This window comes from Trichosurus vulpecula, chromosome 3 (assembly GCF_011100635.1).
Source record: "Trichosurus vulpecula isolate mTriVul1 chromosome 3, mTriVul1.pri, whole genome shotgun sequence".
NCBI lineage: Eukaryota > Metazoa > Chordata > Mammalia > Diprotodontia > Phalangeridae > Trichosurus > Trichosurus vulpecula.
The window spans coordinates 408,496,273-408,518,925 of NC_050575.1; the positions used below are offsets into that span (position 1 = coordinate 408,496,273).

Below are 22,653 nucleotides of genomic sequence, written 5' to 3' on the forward strand. Positions count from 1 at the left end.
GAAAGGCCATGGAGTCTAACCCCATGGAGAAACTGAGGCTCCACAGTTCAGTGACTGGCCCAGGAAGCCACTGCTAATAAAAAATATCTGAAAAAGAATTCCAAGGTAGGCCTTCCTGCCCCCAAATCTAGCACTTACTTCACCACAACAAAGAGCAGTCTCATAATCACACAGCTCTCACATACCTGCTTTCACCTCACTCACCTGGACACAGGCTCCTTGGGCCTTCTTGCTCCAGCATCCATGGTGCTTCCCTTTGCTCAAAATAGGAGACCACATCTTCTCTGGGAGCTGGAAGTCCTGGGTATGGGGAATCAAGTAGGGATGAGAATGGAAACTCGTAATATAGTTTTCTTTAGGAAAAAGTATGGGGATGCAGAGCTGCTCCATTTTGAAGATCACTCCATTCTGGTCACACATAGGAGTCCATACTGACCCATTTGTACTTGTGATGCAAGTAACTCAAAGTAGGATATGTTGTACAACCTGTTCTGTGAAACATCCAAACCCTCTGCCCCCATCCTATTATGCTCCATTGTGGCAGAAACTCCTAGACCCAAAACTGGGAAAAAGACTAATTGTGTCACACCAGCCTCAAGCCTAAACAACAGAGACCTTGATGAACAAGCCTTTGCCCAGTCGCCCTACCTGGCTCCTCATTCCCCGAACCCTCCACAAACCTCGTGCCCTGTTCATTCAGGGAGTGTTTGCCTCCTTGGGTGTGAGTCTCCTACTGGCAAACTCAACAAAGTTAGTCCAAATTCGATTTCTCAATCAGTCTCAGTAATTCCTAGCATGCAGAGAGGTATGCAAGCAAGGACCCCAGGGTATTTTCCAGGATTCCTGAAGGACAGTTTGCATAGCATTAATTTTGGGGACTTCTGTGGAGAGGTCAGGGAGAAAACCTTGGAACACAGTTTGGAGTCAGAATTTGATCTTATGCACCTTCTTTATGAAAAGATGGACACATCGCATGGTTTCCATGGCCTACAAATCAGAGGCAGCTGGAAGTGCAGTGGAGAGAGCCCTGGGCCAGGAGTCAGGAATGCCTGGCTTTAAATGGAGCCTGAGACACTTAGTAGCTGTGTGCACACGGACAAGTCACTTGACATATGTTTGCCTCAGTTTAAAATGAGCATAATAATATCACCAAACCTGGAAAGTTATTAAGAGGACGAAGTGACATGATATTGTGAAGAAAGACTTTGACCCAGCACATGGCAAATAGCAGGTGAATGTAAATGCTTATTCCCTTCCCTTCCTTTCCCACCATCTATGCTGGAAGTTTAAGGACAAACCTGCTACATCAGACACAAGTGAGAGCTGTAAACTACCAATATATGCTTCTTAAACAGAAGAATATTCCAAATACTGGCCCATCCCAAAGAGGAAGGGGCTGCAAGGAGAAGTTGCCTGGGCAGTCTTCAGAGATTTGGCTGGAAAATTCATGTCCAGGTAGAGGTCAGACCAAATAACCCCTGAGATTGGTTCCATGTCTGAGATTCTTCCACACTGATTGCAGGTTTGACCTGAAGATGCCTAAAACTGCTAAGAGAGTGCATCAGGAGCAGCAAAGGAAACTCTCAGCTTCCTATCACACAGTGCAAAGACTTTCTATAGGAAAACCAGGTAGCATGGGGAGTCTGTCTCTTGGACACAGGAGACATACACTTTCTCTAATAATTGATAGATGCTCCAAAGTCTGCACACTAGGCAATGAAGACATTCCCTTTGATTGCAGATTCAGAGTGAGCAGGAGAAGTGTCCTTACCCAGGGAGAGCAGGTTCCGGGCATTCTCCACCATGACCTCCTTGTACAACTCCTTCTGAGGATGGTCCAAGAGGCCCCACTCCTCCTGGGTGAAGTCCACAGCCACATCCTTAAAGGTCACTGTCTCCTAAATCATCAAAAGTGATAGGACATAGAGCTGAAAGACACTTCAGTGTTATATATTCCAATGCTCATCAATTCACAGGAGGAAACTTAATAGTCACCCCTTGTAACTAGTCAGTAAGCATCCAAAGGAATGTTGATAAAATTCATATTCAAATTCTAATCTGAGAAAATATCATAAATTGTAATAAAGTTGAAAAATGTCTTATTATGGAATGTGTCTCACTGTGGAATCAGGGAGAAAGTGTGTGTTCTATTTATGGGGTAAGTTCGTGTACAGAGGAGAAAGAGAGAGAGAAGGTGATGTGAAATTTCTTCCTTATCAGAACTGATATGAGAGAGTCTCAAGAAAAGTCCATGAGAAGCTGGCAGGTACACCGCATTCAGTGGGCAAAAACAAACATTTAAAACAATCACTGAAAAGAGAATAAAGACAAAGAAAAGATCAAGTCTGCTTCCTGAATGGCTGAAATAAAGTCTTATCTACGCGAAAACATGAAAGGTAATCTAGAAAGACAGTCATCAGAACCTGGACTGCACTCAGTGGTATGAGACAGTTCCTAGCTGAGCCTGTGTTCTCCTGGGTCCTCCTGCTCTCCTGGACATACTGAATGCTGCCTCACTCCAGGATTTCAAGGACAGCTCACTTTCAGTGCTCCTCACTTGGTCTCATCTGCGGCAAAGTTGATGGAGGCTTCCCTCACCCACAATGGGAACCTATTTCTGTAAGCTCCTGATCTGGTTTTCAGCCTTATTGGCAACAGTGAATCTACTGAACTTGCATGTCAGTCTGTGATTCCTGCCCTGATCACTCTAGTGCATGTTTCTGGCAGGTCTAGGAGCTGAGGCTGAGCCGCTGTTCCCATCCTAGGATCCAAGTCAGCCCAACTATGGATTCTGAACCTGCTTCTCTCTAGGTATTCCATGTAGAGTCTCCAACTGCTCCTGACCCCAAAGGATGCCTCAAGATCCAGGTCCTCACTTATCCAATCCATGACGAGGTAGTCAGCCACCAAGATGTCAGTTGCTGCCTGGTGCAGGTCACTTGGGTCCACAAGCTGGGTTCCACTCTCTGCTCCTCACACTCTCTTTCCTCCAGACAGGGTCAAGTGACTTGCCCAGGGTCACACAACTTGTAAGAGTCTGAGGCTGGATGTGAACTCTAGGCCCAGAAGGCTTTCCACTACACCACTTAGCTGCCCTACTGGCTTCACTGGTTCTCTTATGTCCCAACTTCAGTCTCATCTATGCAAGCCTTTCCCCTCTTAATTCTACTGCTTTCTCTCTCTCTTAATTAGTTCCTATTATAGACAATTCCCCAACACACTGTGAGGTCCTTCAGTAACTGTACTGTCTGTTGCCTCTCCGTGTGTCCCAAGGACTTAATGAATGTTTGCTGATCAAATATCTTAGTGACAGATTTCTTCTAGGAGCTTTCATCTTCCTCCTCTGCCAAGCACACTGGTCCAGGAGTCAGGAAGACTGACCTTGGGGAAGATCTTTTGTTGCAACAATTCAACTAGCAGCTACTGTGCAGGTGAAAGCCCAACACAAGCCCAACAACAAGAATGCTGCCAGCACATGTCCTTTTGATCTGCTTTACTAAGGGAAGTGCCATTAAGGGGTTAACAATCTTACTTTAATCCAACATATACATATAAATTCACTTAATTCAGGAGGAAAAGCCAGCAACCTGAACTTCAGAGCAAATACAAACAACTGAAAAACATACACAATATAAACAGACCAGAACACAATTCATAGTTACCAAGAAACCATCAACATCTGTATTGATGAGCCAGGACGCTCTTAGAGCAGCTCCCAGAGTCCCATGCAGACATTCCTCTAGGAGTGAGAGTCTCAAGCAAAAAGCTCTGTTCTCTCTTTTTATACAGTCTTTAGACATCATCAAAATTCATCTAAATGACCAGAACTTAGGCACATACTGTTGGCTCTGCTCTTAGCAACTCCCCTTAGGGCCTTGGGGGCTTCACACCCACATCTGCTTAGCACCTAGTAATTAGAGGTTTGGGCCTGGGGCTTTGCTCCTAGTAAGGCTCAAAGACACTTAATTAATTTAGCATTCTAAAACAGTAAAAAAGTCCCAACTTAATTAATATCATACCTAGGCTCACATCAAGCATCACACACTCATAGCTATGTGATGCTGGGCAAATCCCTTAACATCTGGGTCAGTGTTCTCAACTAATATAAACAGAGCATAATGTCTCTGGGCATGGCAGAGTCAAGATGGCAGAGTGAGGAAGCAATGCAGTGAAGTCCTCTCTACAAATAGCTAAGAGATCTGGACAATGTAGCAGACCAAATCCTGATGGGGAAAACCAGAAAAACCTGTGAGCCCTGGGTCCAGGTTGGCACAGGGAGGAAAACAGGAGGTCCATGGACCCTGGGAACAAGTCTAGTGGGGAAGGCACTACACAAGAAGCATTCCTGCAATGAAATCCTGAGTAACAGGGCAAGGAGATTCAGACCCAAGTCAGGGCACTGCAACAGGATGGCTGCCACTGGCAGCTCTCTCACCCTCTACCCAGGCCCAGCTCACATAACCAGGGTCAAGGGAATCTGTGCCAAGCACTGGAATTCCTGGGTAGGGAGCCCCTGGGGAATGAAGACAGGGCAGAGGCCTGCAGAAGCAGGAGTGTGGCTCAGGCCTGGGATGCCAAGCAGGGTCTGCCTTCCAATGTCCAGCCCAACCTTCAGTGGAATAACAAGGCACGAATCCCAAAATAAAAGAAACATACCCTCCCTGAGCAAGCCAGCAGAACATAGTAGTTGGCCAAGAGACAGAGCCTGGCAGCAGTCCACTCATGTGTACACTCAAACCGAGGTCAGAAACTTAAGAGAGCTCTGAGCAGAAGGGTAACAATGCAATTTTGCTCTAGCGCTAGGAGCATTAGAGCTCACAGGCCTCTATCCTGCCCCTGAGATCCTGGAATAAGATAACCCTCAGGACCCCGAGGAAGCAGCAAGAATAGGAGCCCAGACATTGCCTCCAAGGTGCTGCAGAGCAACTAGGCTGAAAGAATGAGCCAACAATAGAAGAACCTCACCATAATGAATGGTTATGGTAACAGAGGAAGTACAGACACAAATACAGATATCTACAAGGACTGCCTCCAAAAAACACAGCTTGGGCACAAATTCAACCAGAATTTCTGGAAGTCTAGAACCAAGAGTTAAACATGTTTGTAAGTGGAATGAGAGTGCTTGAGGGGAAAAAAAAACAGAAAAGAAATGAGTGGTGAGGGATGAAGAATCAAGGAGTTAACAGATTGCTACTAGGGGTACAAAACCATGGCCAAGCAACAAACTCTCTAAAACTCTGAATTCAACAAATAGGAGCCACAAGGCAATAACAAACAGTAAAACAAATTCAAAAGGCTGAAAAAAAGCAGAAGAAAATGTCAGTTATCTCACAGTAAAAAGCAACTCACATAGAAAGAAGAACAAGGACAAATTTAAATGACATTGGAGTATTTGAATGCCATTTACAGAAAGAGCCTCCATATGAGATTTCAAGAAATCTTAAAACTGCCCAGATGTCTTACAACTTTTTTTAGCAAAAAGTCAAAATAAACCACGGTTCACTTCCTGAAAGAAACCTCTGAATGAAAACTCCCAGGAACACCACAGACAAAAACAAACACAGAGCTCACAGGTTGTAAATAACAACAGATGAATGAGAAAAATACATCAAGCAGTGACAAAAAGAAACAAAAAACCAAAAAACAAAGGCCACAGAGCTTGGAATATGAAGAAGGTAAAGGATATGGTCTTATACCCAAGAGTCATTTACCCAACAAAACTGAATATAATGATATAGGGAGAAATGACCCCTAAGGAAAGGACTTCCAAGCATTCTTGATGAAAAGACCATAACTGCAGAGAGCTTTTGAAGTTCAAACACAACTGAAAAGAAACATAGGAAAGTAAAGAAACTTGAACTAGCCTACAGGAATAAAAAAATAAAGGATAAACTGCTTCTATTCAAATATGGGGAGGTGACATATGTTCCCTCTGATCTGTCTCAGGGCTCAAAGAGGGAATCAAATTAGAGAAGACCTGGGAGGGGTTCTGCTATGTCTTGATCTTAAGGAAAAGATGGAAAGAGAGGAAGAGGAATACACTCAGGTGGGTGGATGGAAAGGAAGGTTAGGAAATAGTATGTCTCGTAATGAAGGGGCATAAGGAGACATCTGTACCAACAGGGAGGTGGGAGTGGGTGGAAACATCTGATGCCTGAACCTTAGTCCTCTAGTCAAAGGAAGAACATACACAGCACAGAGTTCTGTATAGAAATACATTTGACTCACTAGTGAAAAGGAGGGAAAGGAGAGAAAGGAGAGGGAGAATTAGAATGAGGACAGATTATGGGAGGGATTAGGCCTAAACAAATCAAATTCTGTTTTGATAAATTTTTTATTCTTTTTGAGATGGCCAAGAAAGATGATCTGAGGGTGGGCATTGTGGATTTTTTTTTTCAGACTGACCACACATTGTGTGTGATGGGTTTTGTTTTTCTTGTGGTCTCAATGTGCAGGAGCAAGCAGGTGCGAGGATGATTAGGTGGACCTTGACTGATACATATCTATGTATTCATATGTGTCTATATACACACTGGAAGTCTGATTAATGCAATGATCAAGGATTTCCTGAGGAGTCCTGATAACGCCTTGCTTACCTCTTGATAGAGAGTTGATACTCAAAGTACCAGCTGATAGAATTTTCTTTAGCTATAACCACTGAGATGTACATTCTTGTCACAGGGGCTAGTTTTGCTTGCTTTCTCAATGAGTGGAAGAGAGGGGCAGAGTGTGGCAGGAAGGGAAGGGGGAGATGGCTAATTTCTGATATAAAAAAAATCTGAGTTTAAAAAGGAGGTAAAAAACATTTTCCCCCAAATATTCCAGGGTACATACGTACAAATAAGGTGAAGATAATTATGCCTACCTTCCACAGCTAGTTGTGAGGGTGATGCGAGACACTGGTAAGGTTCTTAACTCAGTGTTTGGCACTTAGTAGGTGGCTGATAATAAATGGGGGTGTTCTTCCTTCAGCCTGTGTTGAAATTAGACTGACCATTCACCTGAAGGCTGTCAAAGGTAGCAACCTCCACATTTGAGCATGGGCCACTGTCTCTTGGAGTTCTGTACTTCCTGTCACATGGTTAGGCCAGTTTCTTTTGTTTTTTCCCCTGAAACATGACCAAGCTGTCCCAAGGCCCTGACTTGCATAGTGGGCAAAGGCCCCATGTGCCTCCCTCCAAGCAGTATTCTAAGGATCTCTGGAATTAGTGTGGTTGTCTGGCAACCAAAAGGCATAAAAGCCTAGCCATGTGAAATCAGGGTCCTTCAGATATGACAGATTTCCCTAAATGGCACACTGCCATACCTTGCTCTGCTCACCACATGGGCTCCCACATGGAGGGGTTAGGGCAGCCTTGTCTACTCAAGCTAAAGACTCTCATATCCATACTAAACGTCCTTTTTATGCTATGCTTAAATGAAGCTCCTTTTACTTGTTGGATGACCCAGGAGTTTCCTTTTCTTTTTTTAACATCTAAATTGAGTATTAGCTTGAGTCATTAGGTCGATTCAGGACCTGCTCCAGCCTATAGGAGACTCAGATTAGAAGCTGTCTGAAGTACCTTGACACGCTAACTTGACTCTATCAATCCTTCCTTTTCTCCTTGTTGCTCTCATGGTCTCTGCCAGTGCCTGGAACACTGCACAGGGAAGACCAAATTATCTCACCAGGAAGCCAATCTGTACAGTAATATGGTATGTGGTGAAGCTAGTCCTGGTGCCCAGGACCAACAGAGGCATAGATGAGAATCCCAGAGGCCTCTTTTAAAAAGTAGAAAAGCCGTGCATTATTCAATAACTGTGCCAGGGCAAGTCTTAGAAACAGAAAAGCAGCAGGATGCCCCCAGAGCAGTCTGTACAAGAAATCTTGGGCTGGTATATCTAGGGCCTTTCTAAATGCTCATTGAGTGGACCTGAGAACTGGTAAAGGGGAGGGTTTCAGAGGGACCTGGGAAGGCCTGTATGAGCTGAGGCAGGAGGACATGAGCAGCACCTGGAGCACAATCTCTGCTCTGATGACTGCACAGAAAAGGAGGGGAGCCTTCAGGGCTATGCTCCAAGTCTGCCTCGACAAGAATCAGGGTGAAGGATTTTCCTGGACCTTCAGTCACTACAAGGGAGAGCTTGGCCACCAGAAAGAGAGAGGAGGGGGAGGAGCTGTGGAGGGGGAAGGGGTGCTGGTAGGAATTAAAGGAGCAAAGACATGATCCCAGGGTAATAGAGACTAAGGGATAAAGGGGACACCCCTGTCAGTCAGCAGTAAGGAAGGGGAAAAGTTAAAAACAAATGGAGGAGGGGGTGGTAGGTGAAGAAACAGAGAACAGGCCATGGAGTCAGCAGGACCTGAGTTCCAATCCAGGCTCAGACACTTGAGACTTACTAGCTATGTGACCCTGGATAAATCACTTAAAGCTGACTGCCTCACAAAAAGAACCTGGGAAGGCAGCATGGGGGGAGAGAGGGTGGGGAGGCAGTGCTCAAGACACCAGGGTGTTAAGGAATCAGTTGAAAACACAGAAGATGGGAGCAGGGCAGTGTTGTTTCTACTGCAATCATTTTCAAGCCTATTTTTGTAAAGAAAAGTTCCATAAAGCAGGTATCATCAGCTTCACAGACCATCCTAGTCTAGAATGTCTATTGTGAATGTTGGTTTAGCCTGTGGATGGACTGCACTCACCTGCGCTGGGCCTTGGCTGCTCCCAGGGGCCATTCCCTACGAATCCAGGCTCCCTGTGTAGGTAGCAAGGGAACCAAAGTGACTCCATTTTGTAAAGTTTCTCCATCTTACCCCTGAACATTATCTACCTCAGGCACCTGCTCCCCCACCTGCTATGTCCCCACAGCCAAAGCTCTTCTTCACAGATGTCCCACCTAAGCACCAAGCATCCCAATTCTAAGCCTTTCTGATAACCAGGAGACAGCCTGGAGCCACCTGGAAAGTCCTTCCCTCCTTTACCTCCGCACAGAAAAGCCCATCTGCCCCACCTGTAACCTTAATCCCAGGCAGCCTGGCTCCATGTTCATACTCTGGGTCATTGCTATTTGTTGTACCTTATAATAAATCTTCTATTTTCCCTCCTACTTTGGTGTCAGGATTTGATCCAGTACCTGCTTGGGCCAGTCCTTGGTTGTCTGCAGACTGAGCTGGGGAGGGAGAAGGATCCCAGACAGGGAGAGGTCTTTCCCTTCCTCCTCCTGGGCATTAGGCTGCCAAACTGGGATTTACAGAGGGCCAGGCCCTGTCCTAAAGGGAGACTCCAACCTATAGAGGGAGGGAGGTAGCAAGGAGGGTCAGGCTTGGAAATGAGGAGGGTCTGAACAGGAAGACTACTTCCCTCCCTCTGTCTTACTCCTCTCCCTCTCCCCTCCCCATCTCCTACAGAGCCCCAAGAAGAAGAGGACAACTGGGGATCCCAGATGGGATGAGAGCAGTCAGAGCTCTATAGGGCAGGCTCCAGAATGGAGCCACCAGGGAATGACCAGGGAAGTCTGAGGCTGGAAGAGAAAACCCAGAATGGGATTCAGCCCTCTGCAGGGGACCTGAGGGCTCTGAGAGGAGGGCAGGGAAGCTGGAGCCTGGGGTCTGGGAGGCAAGACAGTCTCACACTGGCAGGGAGGTCAGGGTCCCTAGATTGACAGATGGGTTCCAGGTGGACGATCTGGGAAGCATTGTGTTCTGAGGTCTAACTGGGAGCCGGGGAGGACTCCTGGGACCCCTGGTAAAGCTTAGGCTCAGAATCTCTAAAAGGAAAGTGGAGACAGGGATTCACCTGCCTGGGATATGAGAGGGAAGCAGCCCAACAGCTGTGGGTCCAGTCAAGGGGCCAGGAAAGAGCTTTGCTTCTTGTATTCAAGGAGGGGTCCTCAGGACAGGCAGAACTGCTAGATCCTTACAGAATCCTGGGTGTGAAGCTAGCAGGTGGGGGCTGGAAGAGGAGACACCTGGGTCTGATGGGGTGATTGGGGGCCTGTGCTGGGACCCCAATTCCAAAATCCCATCTCTCCCTAGCCTCTACACAGTGTCCCTGGAAGTTTCTCTCCCCCCCAAGGACAGCAAGCCCTAGCAAACACTTCTCTCTCTTCCTTACAGAGTGGCCTGCTGCACTTGCAGGATTCACTATTCTGACCTGGCTGTGCACTGCCCCATAGAGGTATTTACTACTCACTGACCTCTCACAGATCTCCTGGACTCCTCACTCTGTGTCTCCTAGACTTAGACAGGTGTACACTCCCTACATCTACCATGTCTAAATGGACATCGATGGGGACAGCCTGGGCAGTCCTCGGTCAGCCCTGACCGTTAGAGACTTAGTGACGTTTCTGGCATAACATCGCCCCTACCCAGCTCCCCCATTTCCCAGAGAATTCTGCATCAAAGGCCTGTAGTAGATACTAAAGGTGCCTGTTCCTTTAAGAACTGACCACTCCGGAACCCTCTCAATCACCTATTTGCACACATGGTCCCTTTTACTCTAGAACAGCCGAATAAACATTTAATGTCCCCCTTAGGACCGCAGGCTCCCTAAGAACTCTGGCCCCCGTGAAGCGCAGACAATACACTTTGGCCAACTGGACTCTTTCAGTCCTGCTTGAGTCCGTGACCTCATTCCCGACGACCCCGCCCGGGACCTCCAGCCAGGGGGCTCCTGGACCTCCTGACCCCGTCCTTTCTGGCGCCCCATGTGGAGCACGCCGGGAGGTCTCCGGCCTTCTCCAGTCTAGGGAAGCCTCCCCTCCGCTCCCCTGGAGCCGGGTGTCTCCCCTCCAGCCCTCGAAAGGCTCGCGGGGAGGTCGGGCGGGACCTGAAGCGGGTGTGGGCAGCCTTCCCTCCGGACAGGGCCCGCCTCTTTGGGGAGCATGGGACGGTCACTGTCTAGCTGGCCCGGGACGCTGGAGCAGGGGGCGGACTACAGGGGCTCCAAGGGTCCCGGGCCCCAGCACGGGCCAGGCTCCCTGCACAACCAGAGATCCGCCCCGGGGGTGTCTCTGAAACAGCCGGACCCAGCTCGGGCTTCGGGACGCCGAGAACCGGCGCCTCGTGTCCTTGGGTCCCGGGACCGTCTGGAGGAGCAGGAGCAAGGGCCCGTCGGGGGCTCCGGGATCACGCAGCTTTACCGCTCCGTCCACCTTCCCGCGGGGAGGGGGCCCGGCAGAGGGGCTCTGGTCGGGTGTGGAGGGCTCTTCCCCGGGACCCCGGACTGCGGGACGATGGAGGCTGCTCCTAGTGCGAGTCCCTCCGACACAGGGGACGCGAGACTCACCTGACCTGCCGGAGGATCTCCTTCTTCCAGGCCCGCGAGTTTCGTCTCCCGGAGCTCCTATGCAACCCAGACCTCTACTCCTCCTCGGTCAGGCCCTTCTATCTCCTAGGCAAGGCAGGGACCGCACCAGAAAGCTGGCTACAGCGTGTCCCTCTCCTTTACCCCCAGCGCCGCCTGCCCATTGGTCCGCTAAACCTCCACTTCCGAGGCGTTCACCGCCGGTAGCACTTCCGGACTCCATTTCCCAGCAGCCCCTACACCTACCGCTTCCTCCCGCTCATTGGTCTCCTAGGACTCCGGAGCCGGACTCGGTTTGCCAGAAGACCTCGCTCCATAGACCTTGCCTTGCAAGGGGCGGGACTTCCTGTCTCACCCCACCCCAAGTTTTTGCTTTGTCTGTTCCCTCCAAACTACTTCCTTTAAGGGAAGCAGTTGATTCCACCTGAGGAACCATTTGGCTGCATGTTCTTTTTTCAATAACTTATCTCACCCAGGTTAAGGAGAAATTCGGCCATTACTCTGACTCTTTTGCCAGTAATATTCCATGTAATCTGGCTGATCCATGGGGCATTCATGCTCAGGACCAAAATTAAGTCAAAATGGGTTCATGATTTAGATATAAAGGCTGATAGTATAAGCAATTTGAGAGAGAAGATAATAGTTTGCCTGTCAGACTTATGGAGAAGGGAAGAATTTATGACTAAACAAGAGAGAGAGAGCCTTCCGAAATACAAAATGGATAATTTTGATTACGTTAAATTGAAAAGTTTTTGTACAAACAAAGACAATGCAACCAAGATTAGGAGGGAAGCAGAAAATTGGGAAAGAATTTTTATGATCAGTGTCTCTGACAAAAGCCTCATCTCTAAAATACACAGGGAACTGAGTCAAATTTATAAGAATACAAGTCATTACCCAATTGATAAATGATCAAGGAACATGAACAGGTAGTTTTCAGAGGAATAAATCAAAGATATCTATAATCATATGAAAAATGTTCTAAATCACAATTGATTAGAGAAATGCGAATCAAAACAACTCTCAGATACTACATCTCTCCTATCAAGTTTTGCTAACATGTCTGTAACCAGAATGGCCTTTGTTTTCTTTGAATGACTCAGCTTACCTCATTGAGCCTCTGGACACTGTGGCTTGCTCTTCCGGGCAGGAAGCCCAAAGAGCATTCCAGGAAGCAGACAACTTCCTGTGTGATGAGTCATGGGGCTGGGTGAGGGGAGGTGTTAGCTCCAGAACCTGGTCTACGCTAGGGGGAGGGGCCAAGTCAAGAACCAATCAGCCCTGGTCATTCAGGCGGTGCTTGATGATGTCAAAAACTCTATAAGAGGGGAGAGGACAGCTTGAAGCTCTCTCTTTCCTTTTCCAGTTGGTGTGGGAGCAAGCGGGGAGCGTGACTCTGGGCCAGCCCTTGCTCTCGGGCCGAGCCCAGATGTTGGTAACTATGAATTGTATTGGGTCTGTCTGTTGATATTTGTAATTTGTTTGTATTTTGGTTTTGAGGCTCGGGGTGCTGGTTTGTTTTTCCCCCAAACTAAATGAATGTTTTGAACCTCAGGGTGCTGGTTTTTTCCCCTGAAGTAAGTCAATGAATCTGTATTTGGTCTGTCTCTTGATGCTTGTCTATATGCTCCCCTGAACTAACTGAATGCTAACTGAATGCTGGCGTTTTCCCCCGAACTAAATGAATGTTGTCTGTATGCTAAGTGAATGCTGGATTAAAGTAAGCTGGTCAACCCCTTCACCGTGCTTTCCTTGTTTAAGCAGATAAAAAGAACCTGTGCTTTTCCAGCGTCCTGGGTCCCGGCAACGTCCTGGGTGCATCTTACGCCCCCACAGAAGCTGCTAGCTGGGTTGTTAAAACAATGTCAAAACAGAAAAATGATAAATGCTGGAGAAGATGTGGGAAAATTGAAACACTATTGCATTGTTGGTGGAGTTGTGAACTGATCCAACTATTCTGGAGAGCAATTTGGAACTATGCCCAAAGGGCTATGAAAATATGCATACCCTTTGACCCCACAATACCACTTCAAGGGCTGTATCCCAAAGAAATCATACAAGGGAGAAAAATATCCATGTTATACTCTGTTTTGCTGGGTAGAACATTCTTGGTTTTAATCCTAGCTCCTCTCACCTCCAGAATATCATGTTCCAAGTCCCTTAATGTAGAAGCTTCTAGATCTTGTATTATCCTGATTGTATTTCCACAGTACTTTTGTTGTTTCTTTCTGGCTGCTTGCAATATCTTCTCTTTGACCTGGGAACTCTGAAATTTGCCTAAAATAGTGCTAGGAGTTTCCTTATGGAATCTCTTTCAAGAGGAGATTGGTGGATTCTTTCCATTTCTATTTTACCCTCTGGTTCTAGAATATCAGGACAGTTTTCCTTGATAATTTTTGGAAAGATGATGTCCAGGCTCTTTTTTGGATCACGACTTGGAAAGCCTAATAATTTTAAATTATCTCCCCTGGATCCATTTTCCAGATCAGTGGTTTTTGCAATAAGATATTTCACATTGTCTTCTATTTTTTTCATTCTTTGGTTCTGTTTTATAATTTCTTGATTTCTTATAAAGATTCTATACTCTTGAGTTTTTTATGTTGTTTGCCCATCTTCCCAACCAAATACTTAGCTTTCTAACTCTTTCTCAAGGTAGGACTCTGCTCCCAGTGGGGGTGGGTATACTGTCCCAGGCTTCCAGGGTTTTGTATCAGTTGCTAGATCTCCCACCTTTTGTGGGCCCAGAGCTCAGGAAGCTGCCACTGCTGCTGCCACAGCCCTTAGTACTTCCACCGCCCCAGGGCTGGGGCTGGACCCCCCTGGACCACACTCCTCTTTCACCCAGGTCCCACACAGTTCTCCCACTGACCTATGCTGTCTTTGGCATTTGTGGGTTGAGAAGCCTGGAAACCACCACAGCTGCCAGCAATTCAGTCCTTTGAGGCCTGCTCCAGCTCATGCTGGACTGTGCTCTGCCTCCAGCGCAGTGTGACATATCCTTCCTATCCACCTTCTATGTTGTCTTGGGCTGGAGATTTACTTCACTCTGTCATTTTGTGGGTTCTGTAGCTCTGTAATTTGTTTTTGGAGGGGTTTGGGGGAGAGCTAAAACATTTTTTTGAGCTCTTATTCCACCATCTTTGCATCAATGTCTAGGAGAGGGAGGGTTTTACTAACAGCTTGTATTATATGTGAAAGGAGATAAACTGTTGAAAGAGAAAGTTCAGTTGGAAAGGGAGTTGCCTGGTGGGGAATCTCAGTTGATAGAAGCTGATTTGAATGAGGATTTTGCTGTTAATTTAATTAAGAAAAATAGAAGAACAAAAAAGATTAAAAGTGCAAACAAGTTCAGCATAGGGTGAGCCTAATTGCCCTGGTGATGGCTGCCAGGAGAGAGTGTTGGCAGAAAATGAATGAGGCTCCCCAGGCTAAAAATGAAAAAATATTATATGAGACTCAGGCAGATGCACACCCCATACTGTGAAGGAAATAAGAGAATTAGGGAGACAGTTCAATTTTTAGAGAGATTCTTGAAGATTTCACTCAGCAGGAGGTCAAAGATATCTTGGATTGGTTTACCCCCCAAATGGGAGAATCATCAATATCTTGGATTGTGAGAATCAGTGATAAGGGGGTTGAGGGGTATTGGTAGATGGCATGGATTGCTTGAAATTCATAGGTATTAGTCATAATCCTTTTGTGCAACAAGCTTTTAGGGATTACCACATGCTAGGAGGTAACAATACAAGCAATTTGTGAGCTTTATCTGGGAACGGATGAGCAGACAATATCCTGCTGACTCTATATGGCCCAGGGCAGATAGGCCCTGGTATTCACTTAAGGACTGTATGAGAAACTTAAAGGAGAAGGTAATGAAGACAGCAATCATGACTCGAAATGCTGAGGGTTATTATGATATGCCCTTGGAAATCTCTCATACAAACATAGTAGTGATGATGGCTCCCCCTGCTTATAAACACCTAGGTCTGACTGCTGATTAGAGAGACGGGGCACCCTTTTTCAGACATTTGGATAAAAGATTTCACAGTGAAGTGACTTAGGGGACTGGGAAAAAGATAAAATTTCCTCAAGAGAGAAGAGTAAATAGCCAGCAGATTGAAAGTCAGAATAGGTTGACAAGAAAAGAAATGTTTACTGCTCTATTGAGAGCAGGGGTAGATTTTGGAACTATAGATGGTATTCCAACTAGTGAACTATATAAAATGTACTGAGATAAGGGCCTTAATAACAGATGGAATAGAGAATTAAGAACTGCCCCTACAAACGCTTCTGAACTCTTGTATCCAAGTGTGTCACACCTTCAGGGAGAACAGGAAATTGCCCAAGCCCCAGCTCAGATTAAAGAAATATACAGACAAGATTACATACCCCATATTAATTTGACCAAATATTGGAAAAAGGATCAAATAATGTAACTAGGGCATTCATAGATACTGGGAAGGAGGCCTCCCTTATACATAGAAACCCTGATAAGTTTAAACATGGAACTCCTGTTACCATCATACGACTAGGAGTGACTGAAATAGCAGCCAGACAAGTTAAACTGATGATGAAAATTGGAAAATTACCTAAGAACAATGGTCATTGTTCCCATTCCTGAATACATCATTGGAATAGATATATGGAGAGATATAACCCTAAATTTAACTGAGGTGAGATAGCAATTTGTGGTAAGGAAGATAGGAATTAATACAGTTTTAGTGGGATAAATAAAAATGGACCCCATCACTTTACCTGAACCTTCTGAAGTAATTACTTTGAAGCAGTATCGTGTGTCAAGTGGGCAAGATGAAATTACCAATACTATAAAGGAATATGTTGAAGTAGGAGTGTTAGTCCCTACAACCACTCAGTGGAATAATCCTGTCTGGCCAGTACGAAAGACTGATGGAATGTGGAGAATGAGAGTGGATTATAAACAATTGAATAAGGTGGTTCCTGCTTGTATGTTCTTGTTCCAAATACCGTTACCTTAACAGAAAGCATCCAGAAATATAATAAGACTTGGTATGCAGTTATTGATTTAGCCAATGATTTCTTTACTATCCCAATAGATTCTAAACAGTGGGAACAATTTGCTTTCACTTGGCAAGGCCGACAAGATACTTTTACACACTTGCCACAGGGATATATGCATAGCCCCACGATTTGTCATAGGATTGTGGCTGAACATTTGGATGGATTAAAGCTACCTGGTATATAGCTTACCCATTACATAGATGATATTCTGATAAAGAGAGAAAATGTAAAAGAAGTAGAGAAGAGTTTGGCACTTTTAATTGAGCATATGAAAAGCAAAGGATGGGAAATTAACCCTGCAAAGATTCAAGGGCCAACTCAAAATGTAAAATTTTGGGGTATACAATGGAATAAGGGACTGCAAGAAACTCTCCCACAAGACCAACAAAAGATTCAGGATTTTCCTACTCCTACCAATAAGAAAGAGGCCTAAGAGATTATAGGACTATTTGGATATTGGAGACACCACATTCTGCATCTAGGACACATTTTGAAACCATTATATAAAGTTACTAGGAAAAAAGATGAATTTGATTGGGGGCTTGAACATAGTAAAACTTTTGAAGGAGCCAAGGCTGCTATATAATTGACCCTAGATTTATGGCCTATGCAAAATAGACCAGTGCAATTACAAGTGACTGTACAGGATGAATATGGAAACTGAAGTTTATGGCAAAAACAACAGAGCCAAAATGTATCCTTAGGATTTTGGTCTAGGAAACTTCCTTCATCTGGAGTTCAATATACCCATTTTGAAAAGCAGTTGTCAGTTGCATATTGGACTTTGATAGAGACTGAACAACTGACTCTGGGCCATGAAGTGATATTAAGGCCTGGAATCCCAATTATGACTGGGGTAATGATTACCCCAGTTTTTCAGAGAATTGTGCAAGAGGCTAGCATAATTAAATGGAAATGGTATATTCAAAATACATCAAAAATGGGCAAAAGTAGAGTTTCTGCTCTACATGAATCTATAGCAAACATAGACACTGAGGGAAATGGCAAGCCCCCTGAACCAAAGCAACAGGTAAAATCCTTGGTAAAATGGAATGAGGGATATGATGGATTAACTGAAGAACAGAAGAAACATGCACTGTTTACTGATGGGACAACAAAATATTTGGACCACAAAAGACATTTGAAAGCCATAGCCTATAACCCATGTACTAGGTGGACTTTGGAAAGTAATGGGTTAGGTGGAAGTAGTCAATATGCTGAACTCATGGCAGTACATCAAGTTATCAAAACCGAACAAGGAGGACAGTGTCACATATTCACTGATTCATGGGTGGTAGCTAATGGGTTAGCTACGTGGATGCCAGTGTGGAAAAATCAAAATAGGGAAATTCATGGCAAACAAATTTAGGGCAAAGGATTAAGGGAAGATATATGAGACATGTTTTTGTTTACTAATTTGTCAGTTTTAATGTACATGCTCATGTGGCCCTTACCACGCCAGAAAGTGAGTGCAATGCACATGCTGATCGCCTAGCAAAGATTACTACTGAACATATTGTCCCTACCCTGACACAAGCAGATGATCTTGTACTAGCAAAATGGGTTCACCATACAGCTGGCCATTCAGGAGTCCAGGCCACACAGCAGTGGGCACAAGATCCAGGTATTAGTATCTCTTATTGTCAGAACAAGTAGCAGAGGAATGTTATATATGTCAATTGGAAAAGGAACAAACTGGGTAGTAAATGGGTAGTAACTGGAGAGATAGCAAGGGGAAAAGTTCCAGCACTGATTTGGCAGATAGATTATATTGGACCACTACCCCAAGATAAAGAATGAAAATTTATATGTACTTGTGTTAACACCTATTCAGGTGGACTTGTCCTTACAAGAATGCGACTCGGAAAAACACCTGTAAAACCCTAGATATCATAAGTCTATTATGGAACCCCAATGCAGATTCAAAGTCACAGTGAATCATATTTGAAAGCTAATGGAATGAATAGATACTGTGTATTAAACAATACAGAATGGATATATCATTCCATATTATTCAGAAGCATTTGGGTAAGTTAAAAGAATGAATGCATTATTGAAAGAACAGTTAAGAAAGTTAAGTTCTAATAATTCATATCAACCTTGTAAAGATAATTTGTTTACTCCTTTATGTAATTTGAATAATACACCATTGGGAGGAAATACACCTCTAGCCAGAATGATGACTCCAAATATGCAAATTAGAAAACAGCAAACACATAAGATCCCATATATTGAGTATTGGACTGTGAGGAAAGATGTCCCACCACCGTGTCCCAGAACACCTGGTTTGGCAGGATACGATTTACATTGTTTAGAGGACTTTTGGCTGGATAGAAAAAAAAATATCTCTACTGGAATATGTATGAGAATCCCTAAGAATCATTTGGATGGATATTGCCTAAATCAGGATTAGCAGCTCAAGGAATACATGTATTGGCTGGGTAATAGTTTCTAATTATCAAGGAGAAATTATTGTGACATTCCAAAATTTGAGTGAAGAATCTATACAGTTTTGTAAAAGTGATAGAATAGTTCAAGTGATTATTTTCCTTGTGTAACAATACCCCTTGTGAAAACTGACCCTCCTTCCAAAATAACTAGCAGAGGAACTGAAGGGGTTAGTTCTAGTGATTGTTTTTGTCCTTCTTTTTCAGAGGACCATGACATCAAGGAAATGATGACGTGACTTGTAGTTGATTTTGATTTGAGGGAGGGAGGGCTGTGCAAGGTCACCAGCCTCACTTTCTCCTCCAGAGCCATCTGGATCCAGTGACATGATATTCATCAGGATGACTGGAGATGATCCAGGATACAATGGGAGACCCTGCCCTTTTAGGCTAAGACCTTTTCTTGAACCCACTTAGAGTGAGGTAATGCCTATTCAGTAAATAGGCCTTTTAAGAAGTGAGTCAAGGGATGGCCCCTTAAATTAGAAAAGAAAAAAGAAAAAAATCAAGCTGGGAGGGGAAGACTCTCAGGGTTGCTATTCCAAAGAGAAACAGTTACCATTGACATTCACTCTAAGCCAGGAGGACCCAGAATACATCTATTAAGTGGAACTTGGGCAGGGACCTACTTTTTTTGTTCTTTTAATTTTTATTAGGTTTAAGTCATATGATAACAATCTATTAAGGAGGTTAAGGTCCATCCATTTATTGTTATGGTGGACATGAGCTAATTAGCTAGGGACAGCAAAGGAGTAGATCAAGAGCTCACAACTATACAGAAACGTCTAATTTGCAGACCACTCTACATTAGGTCTTTACCTTCACAACAACCCTAGCAAGGTGGGTGCTCCTATTAGCTCATTTGGTGGTGGAGGAAATGGAGGATAGGAAAGCCTATGTAGACATTGCATTTCAGGGGAGAGGAGGATTCAAATTCATGTCTTCATGACTCAGGCCCATTATTCTATTAGTCAAACTGACTCTGGAAAAGAGTATCCCAGTGCTAAATGGACTCTCCAGATCTGGACACAGGTGGCTCATTACCATTGGAGTCAAGTCTTTTAAGATATCTAAATCACTATTCTTCATGATGCCTGACTGGTTGGGATGTGGAAACTTTCTAGGGACTCTCACAAGATGCCACCTCCCATCTCCCAGGTAAAGGGGCAAATCCCCTCTCTCTTCAATGCCTCCCTTGCTAACCTCTTAGAATTCCTGGCACTAACTCATGCACAAAGAGTTACTTGATGGGCTAATGAGGGGAGAATGAGAGACAGGAAGCAGAGTTACTCCACTTAAAAATTTATTGAGTCAGCATCACTTCATCTCATTTTTATTGAGGAAATAATTAAAAATCTAATTTTGCTGTGGCTTTCCAAGACCACAGAGCTAGTAAATGACAGAGAGGAGAGTTCTCTAGATTGAATTTGAGTAGCTCCTCCAGAACTAATCCCTACTATCAGGGTCGGAACAGCCTGGGGAGGTTTTAGTTTGGGTCTGCTGCATTGGGAGAGACCAAAATCATTACGTTTCCAACAATAGTAATGGATTATTGAAACAAAATTAAAACTTGGGTACACTTGTCTTCAACTCCAAAACTCTATCCAGTGCCCCACTGTTGTGCCGAAAAAAAGCGAGCAAGACCTGGATATAAATTTAAATGTGCATTTATTGAAGCGCGGGACTGTTTGGAGTAATTACTCAAATCGAACAGCCCTGAGCAAAGGGAGAGAAAGGATATTTAAAGGGAAAGAACACAATTAGATTTCCGTAGAGATGGGGACACAAACAGTGGGACAAGCTGAGGCAGGATCATTTCTGTGGAGATGGGGACACAAACAGTGGGGTCCGTGGAGATGGGAGGACAAGCAGTAGAGTGGGCTGGGGCAAGATGGAGAAACTGAAAAGGGGATAGGGCATAACACCACTTACAACACCAGTAGCATAGTGGTAATTATATAAACCTCTAAATATTCCCACATGCTTTTGACTTCTACTGTTCAGTCTCTGTGTTTTTTGTTCCGTGTAGCTTATAGATCATGAATACGTGGTATGACGGTCCCTATTAAAATGCTGTTGTTACGTTTTCATGCAAAGACATTATGTTTAGCTTATTGTGGGATATAGCTTGATCAGTGATGATGCATTCCTTCCAGGGCAATGAGAAGGGTGAGAGATCAAGGATATTTTGAGATCTATATTTATAGGAAGGGCATTTGTCATTTGTTTGTCTATGAAGGTAGCTACCTACCCTGGTTAGATCTTGGGCAATGGGTGCTAAATGATTACAGTCTACAGTGATTTCTTGCATGGTTTCTTTTTTTTTTTTTGGAAGGGCAGAGGCAGGGCAATTGGGTTTAAGTGACTTTCCCAAGGTCACACAGCTAGTAAGTGTGTCAAATGTCTGAGGCTGGATTTAACTCAGGTCCTCCTGACTCTAGGTCTGGTGGTCTACTCACTGAACCACCTAGCTGCTCCCTCTTACATGGTTTCTAAGATTTTTTTTTTTTGCATAATCTGCATTGACCACTGGGTCCAGATGCCTTCCATATACTCTTATTATTGTTGGCTTTGAATTCTGTGGGCTTCAGTAAATGGATTGGATTAAATGACCTCTGGCTCCATTCTACCTCTAAACTTACACTCCATTTATCCTCATGGAAATAATGCCCTAGACCCCAGGACTTTGTCATTCTGAGCCTAGGCCTCTGGGGAAAGCAGTTATTCCCCTGAGCTCAGGGCTGAAAAGTATGGGGAGGTTTTCGTACAGGGCTGGAGCACTATGTAGGAGGTGAGTGAGTGTGTTGCTTGCAGTAATAGATGGCTAAATCCTCAGGCTCCAGCTGGCTAATTGTGAGGGTGAAATCTGTCCCAGACCTACTGCCACTGAATCGAGAGGGAACCCCAGAAAATAGATCAGAAACTCTGTAACTCAGGGATTAAATAAGTTGTCCTGGTTTCTGTTGGTACCAGTCTAAGTAAGTGATCCCACTTCTGTGTAAGAGAGTCTGACTGGCCTTGTAGTTGATGGTGACTCTCTCTCACAGAGCCCCAGACAGGGTGGCTGGGGACTGGGTCAGAACAACTTCCACTTGTGAACCTGAAATTAATCAAGAGACATTCGAGGTTATAGAACCAAGACTGTGCTCCTTTCCTAACCTTCCCTTTGATATCTGGTCACAGAAAAAATTTTTGTTTATTCTCTCCAAAACCTCTTTCTTCTAACTCTGATATAATCTCTGAAAGACTTTTCTCATTGAGACAGTGAACACAGCAAAACTCAGATTGCAAGGGACCTCTCCCAGACTTCTGGCCTTCTCCATAATCTCCTCCCCATGTTCTCCTTCATCACCTGAGAGCCACAGGAGCAGGAGACAAAGGAACTGAGCTGGGCACTCCATCTCCACAACGAGTTCTGTCCAGGGCTGATCCCTTCCCTAGCAGAAAAAAAAACAAGCATATTAATAAAGATTTTCAGTAGCAGGGAGGAGTTTGGGGGAAAGGATGAATGTAAAACCCTTAAATGATAGGGTTACTTCTATCATCTCCACATCTCTGAACGTATTTAGCAGTTCTTCCTCATGTGTCCCCTGTCAAAAATCAGACCTACTTGTAGCCTTCAAACATTGAGTCTCCCTCAGGGGATCAAATGACACAATCACTACATGATCAAGGCTGTTTTTCCCCTGGGACACTGCCTTCCTGCCACCAGCCCCTTCCATTCATTCTCTCAAAATTTCTCCCTTTCTGTGACACCAAGACAAATGTTATAGCATCTCACTGCACTTTCTTTTGTCTAACAAAACTCTTACAAAGCCATTGACTAGTAAGGCACCCTCTGTAAATTCACTTAGTCTTGTTCAAATTTGGTTTTCAAATCTGTGAAA

General features: G+C 44.6%; 1 protein-coding gene and 1 pseudogene across 1 annotated transcript; both read right to left on the bottom strand.

Annotated features, from left to right (window-relative positions):
- The window catches only part of LOC118841620, a 180,391-nt pseudogene that overhangs the window by 120,990 nt on the left and 36,748 nt on the right, over positions 1-22,653 (bottom strand).
- On the bottom strand, positions 106-11,342 carry LOC118841622 (zinc finger protein 74-like). The gene is made up of 4 exons (XM_036749179.1): positions 11,262-11,342; positions 8,678-8,730; positions 1,772-1,898; positions 106-300 (listed from the first exon to the last, which is right to left on the bottom strand). The coding sequence occupies exons 2-4, from the start codon at positions 8,708-8,710 to the stop codon at positions 197-199; spliced, it is 264 nt and encodes an 87-aa protein (XP_036605074.1). The 5' UTR covers positions 8,711-8,730; positions 11,262-11,342; the 3' UTR covers positions 106-196.

Coding starts and splice junctions, on each gene's coding strand:
- LOC118841622 (XM_036749179.1), bottom strand. CDS start 8,710: ATGGCCCCTGGGAGCAGCCAAGGCCCAGCGCAG. Junction 1,899..8,677: donor GCAGCCAAGGCCCAGCGCAG/GTGAGTGCAGTC, acceptor TTGATGATTTAG/GAGACAGTGACCTTTAAGGA. Junction 301..1,771: donor CCGGAACCTGCTCTCCCTGG/GTAAGGACACTT, acceptor CCCCATACCCAG/GACTTCCAGCTCCCAGAGAA.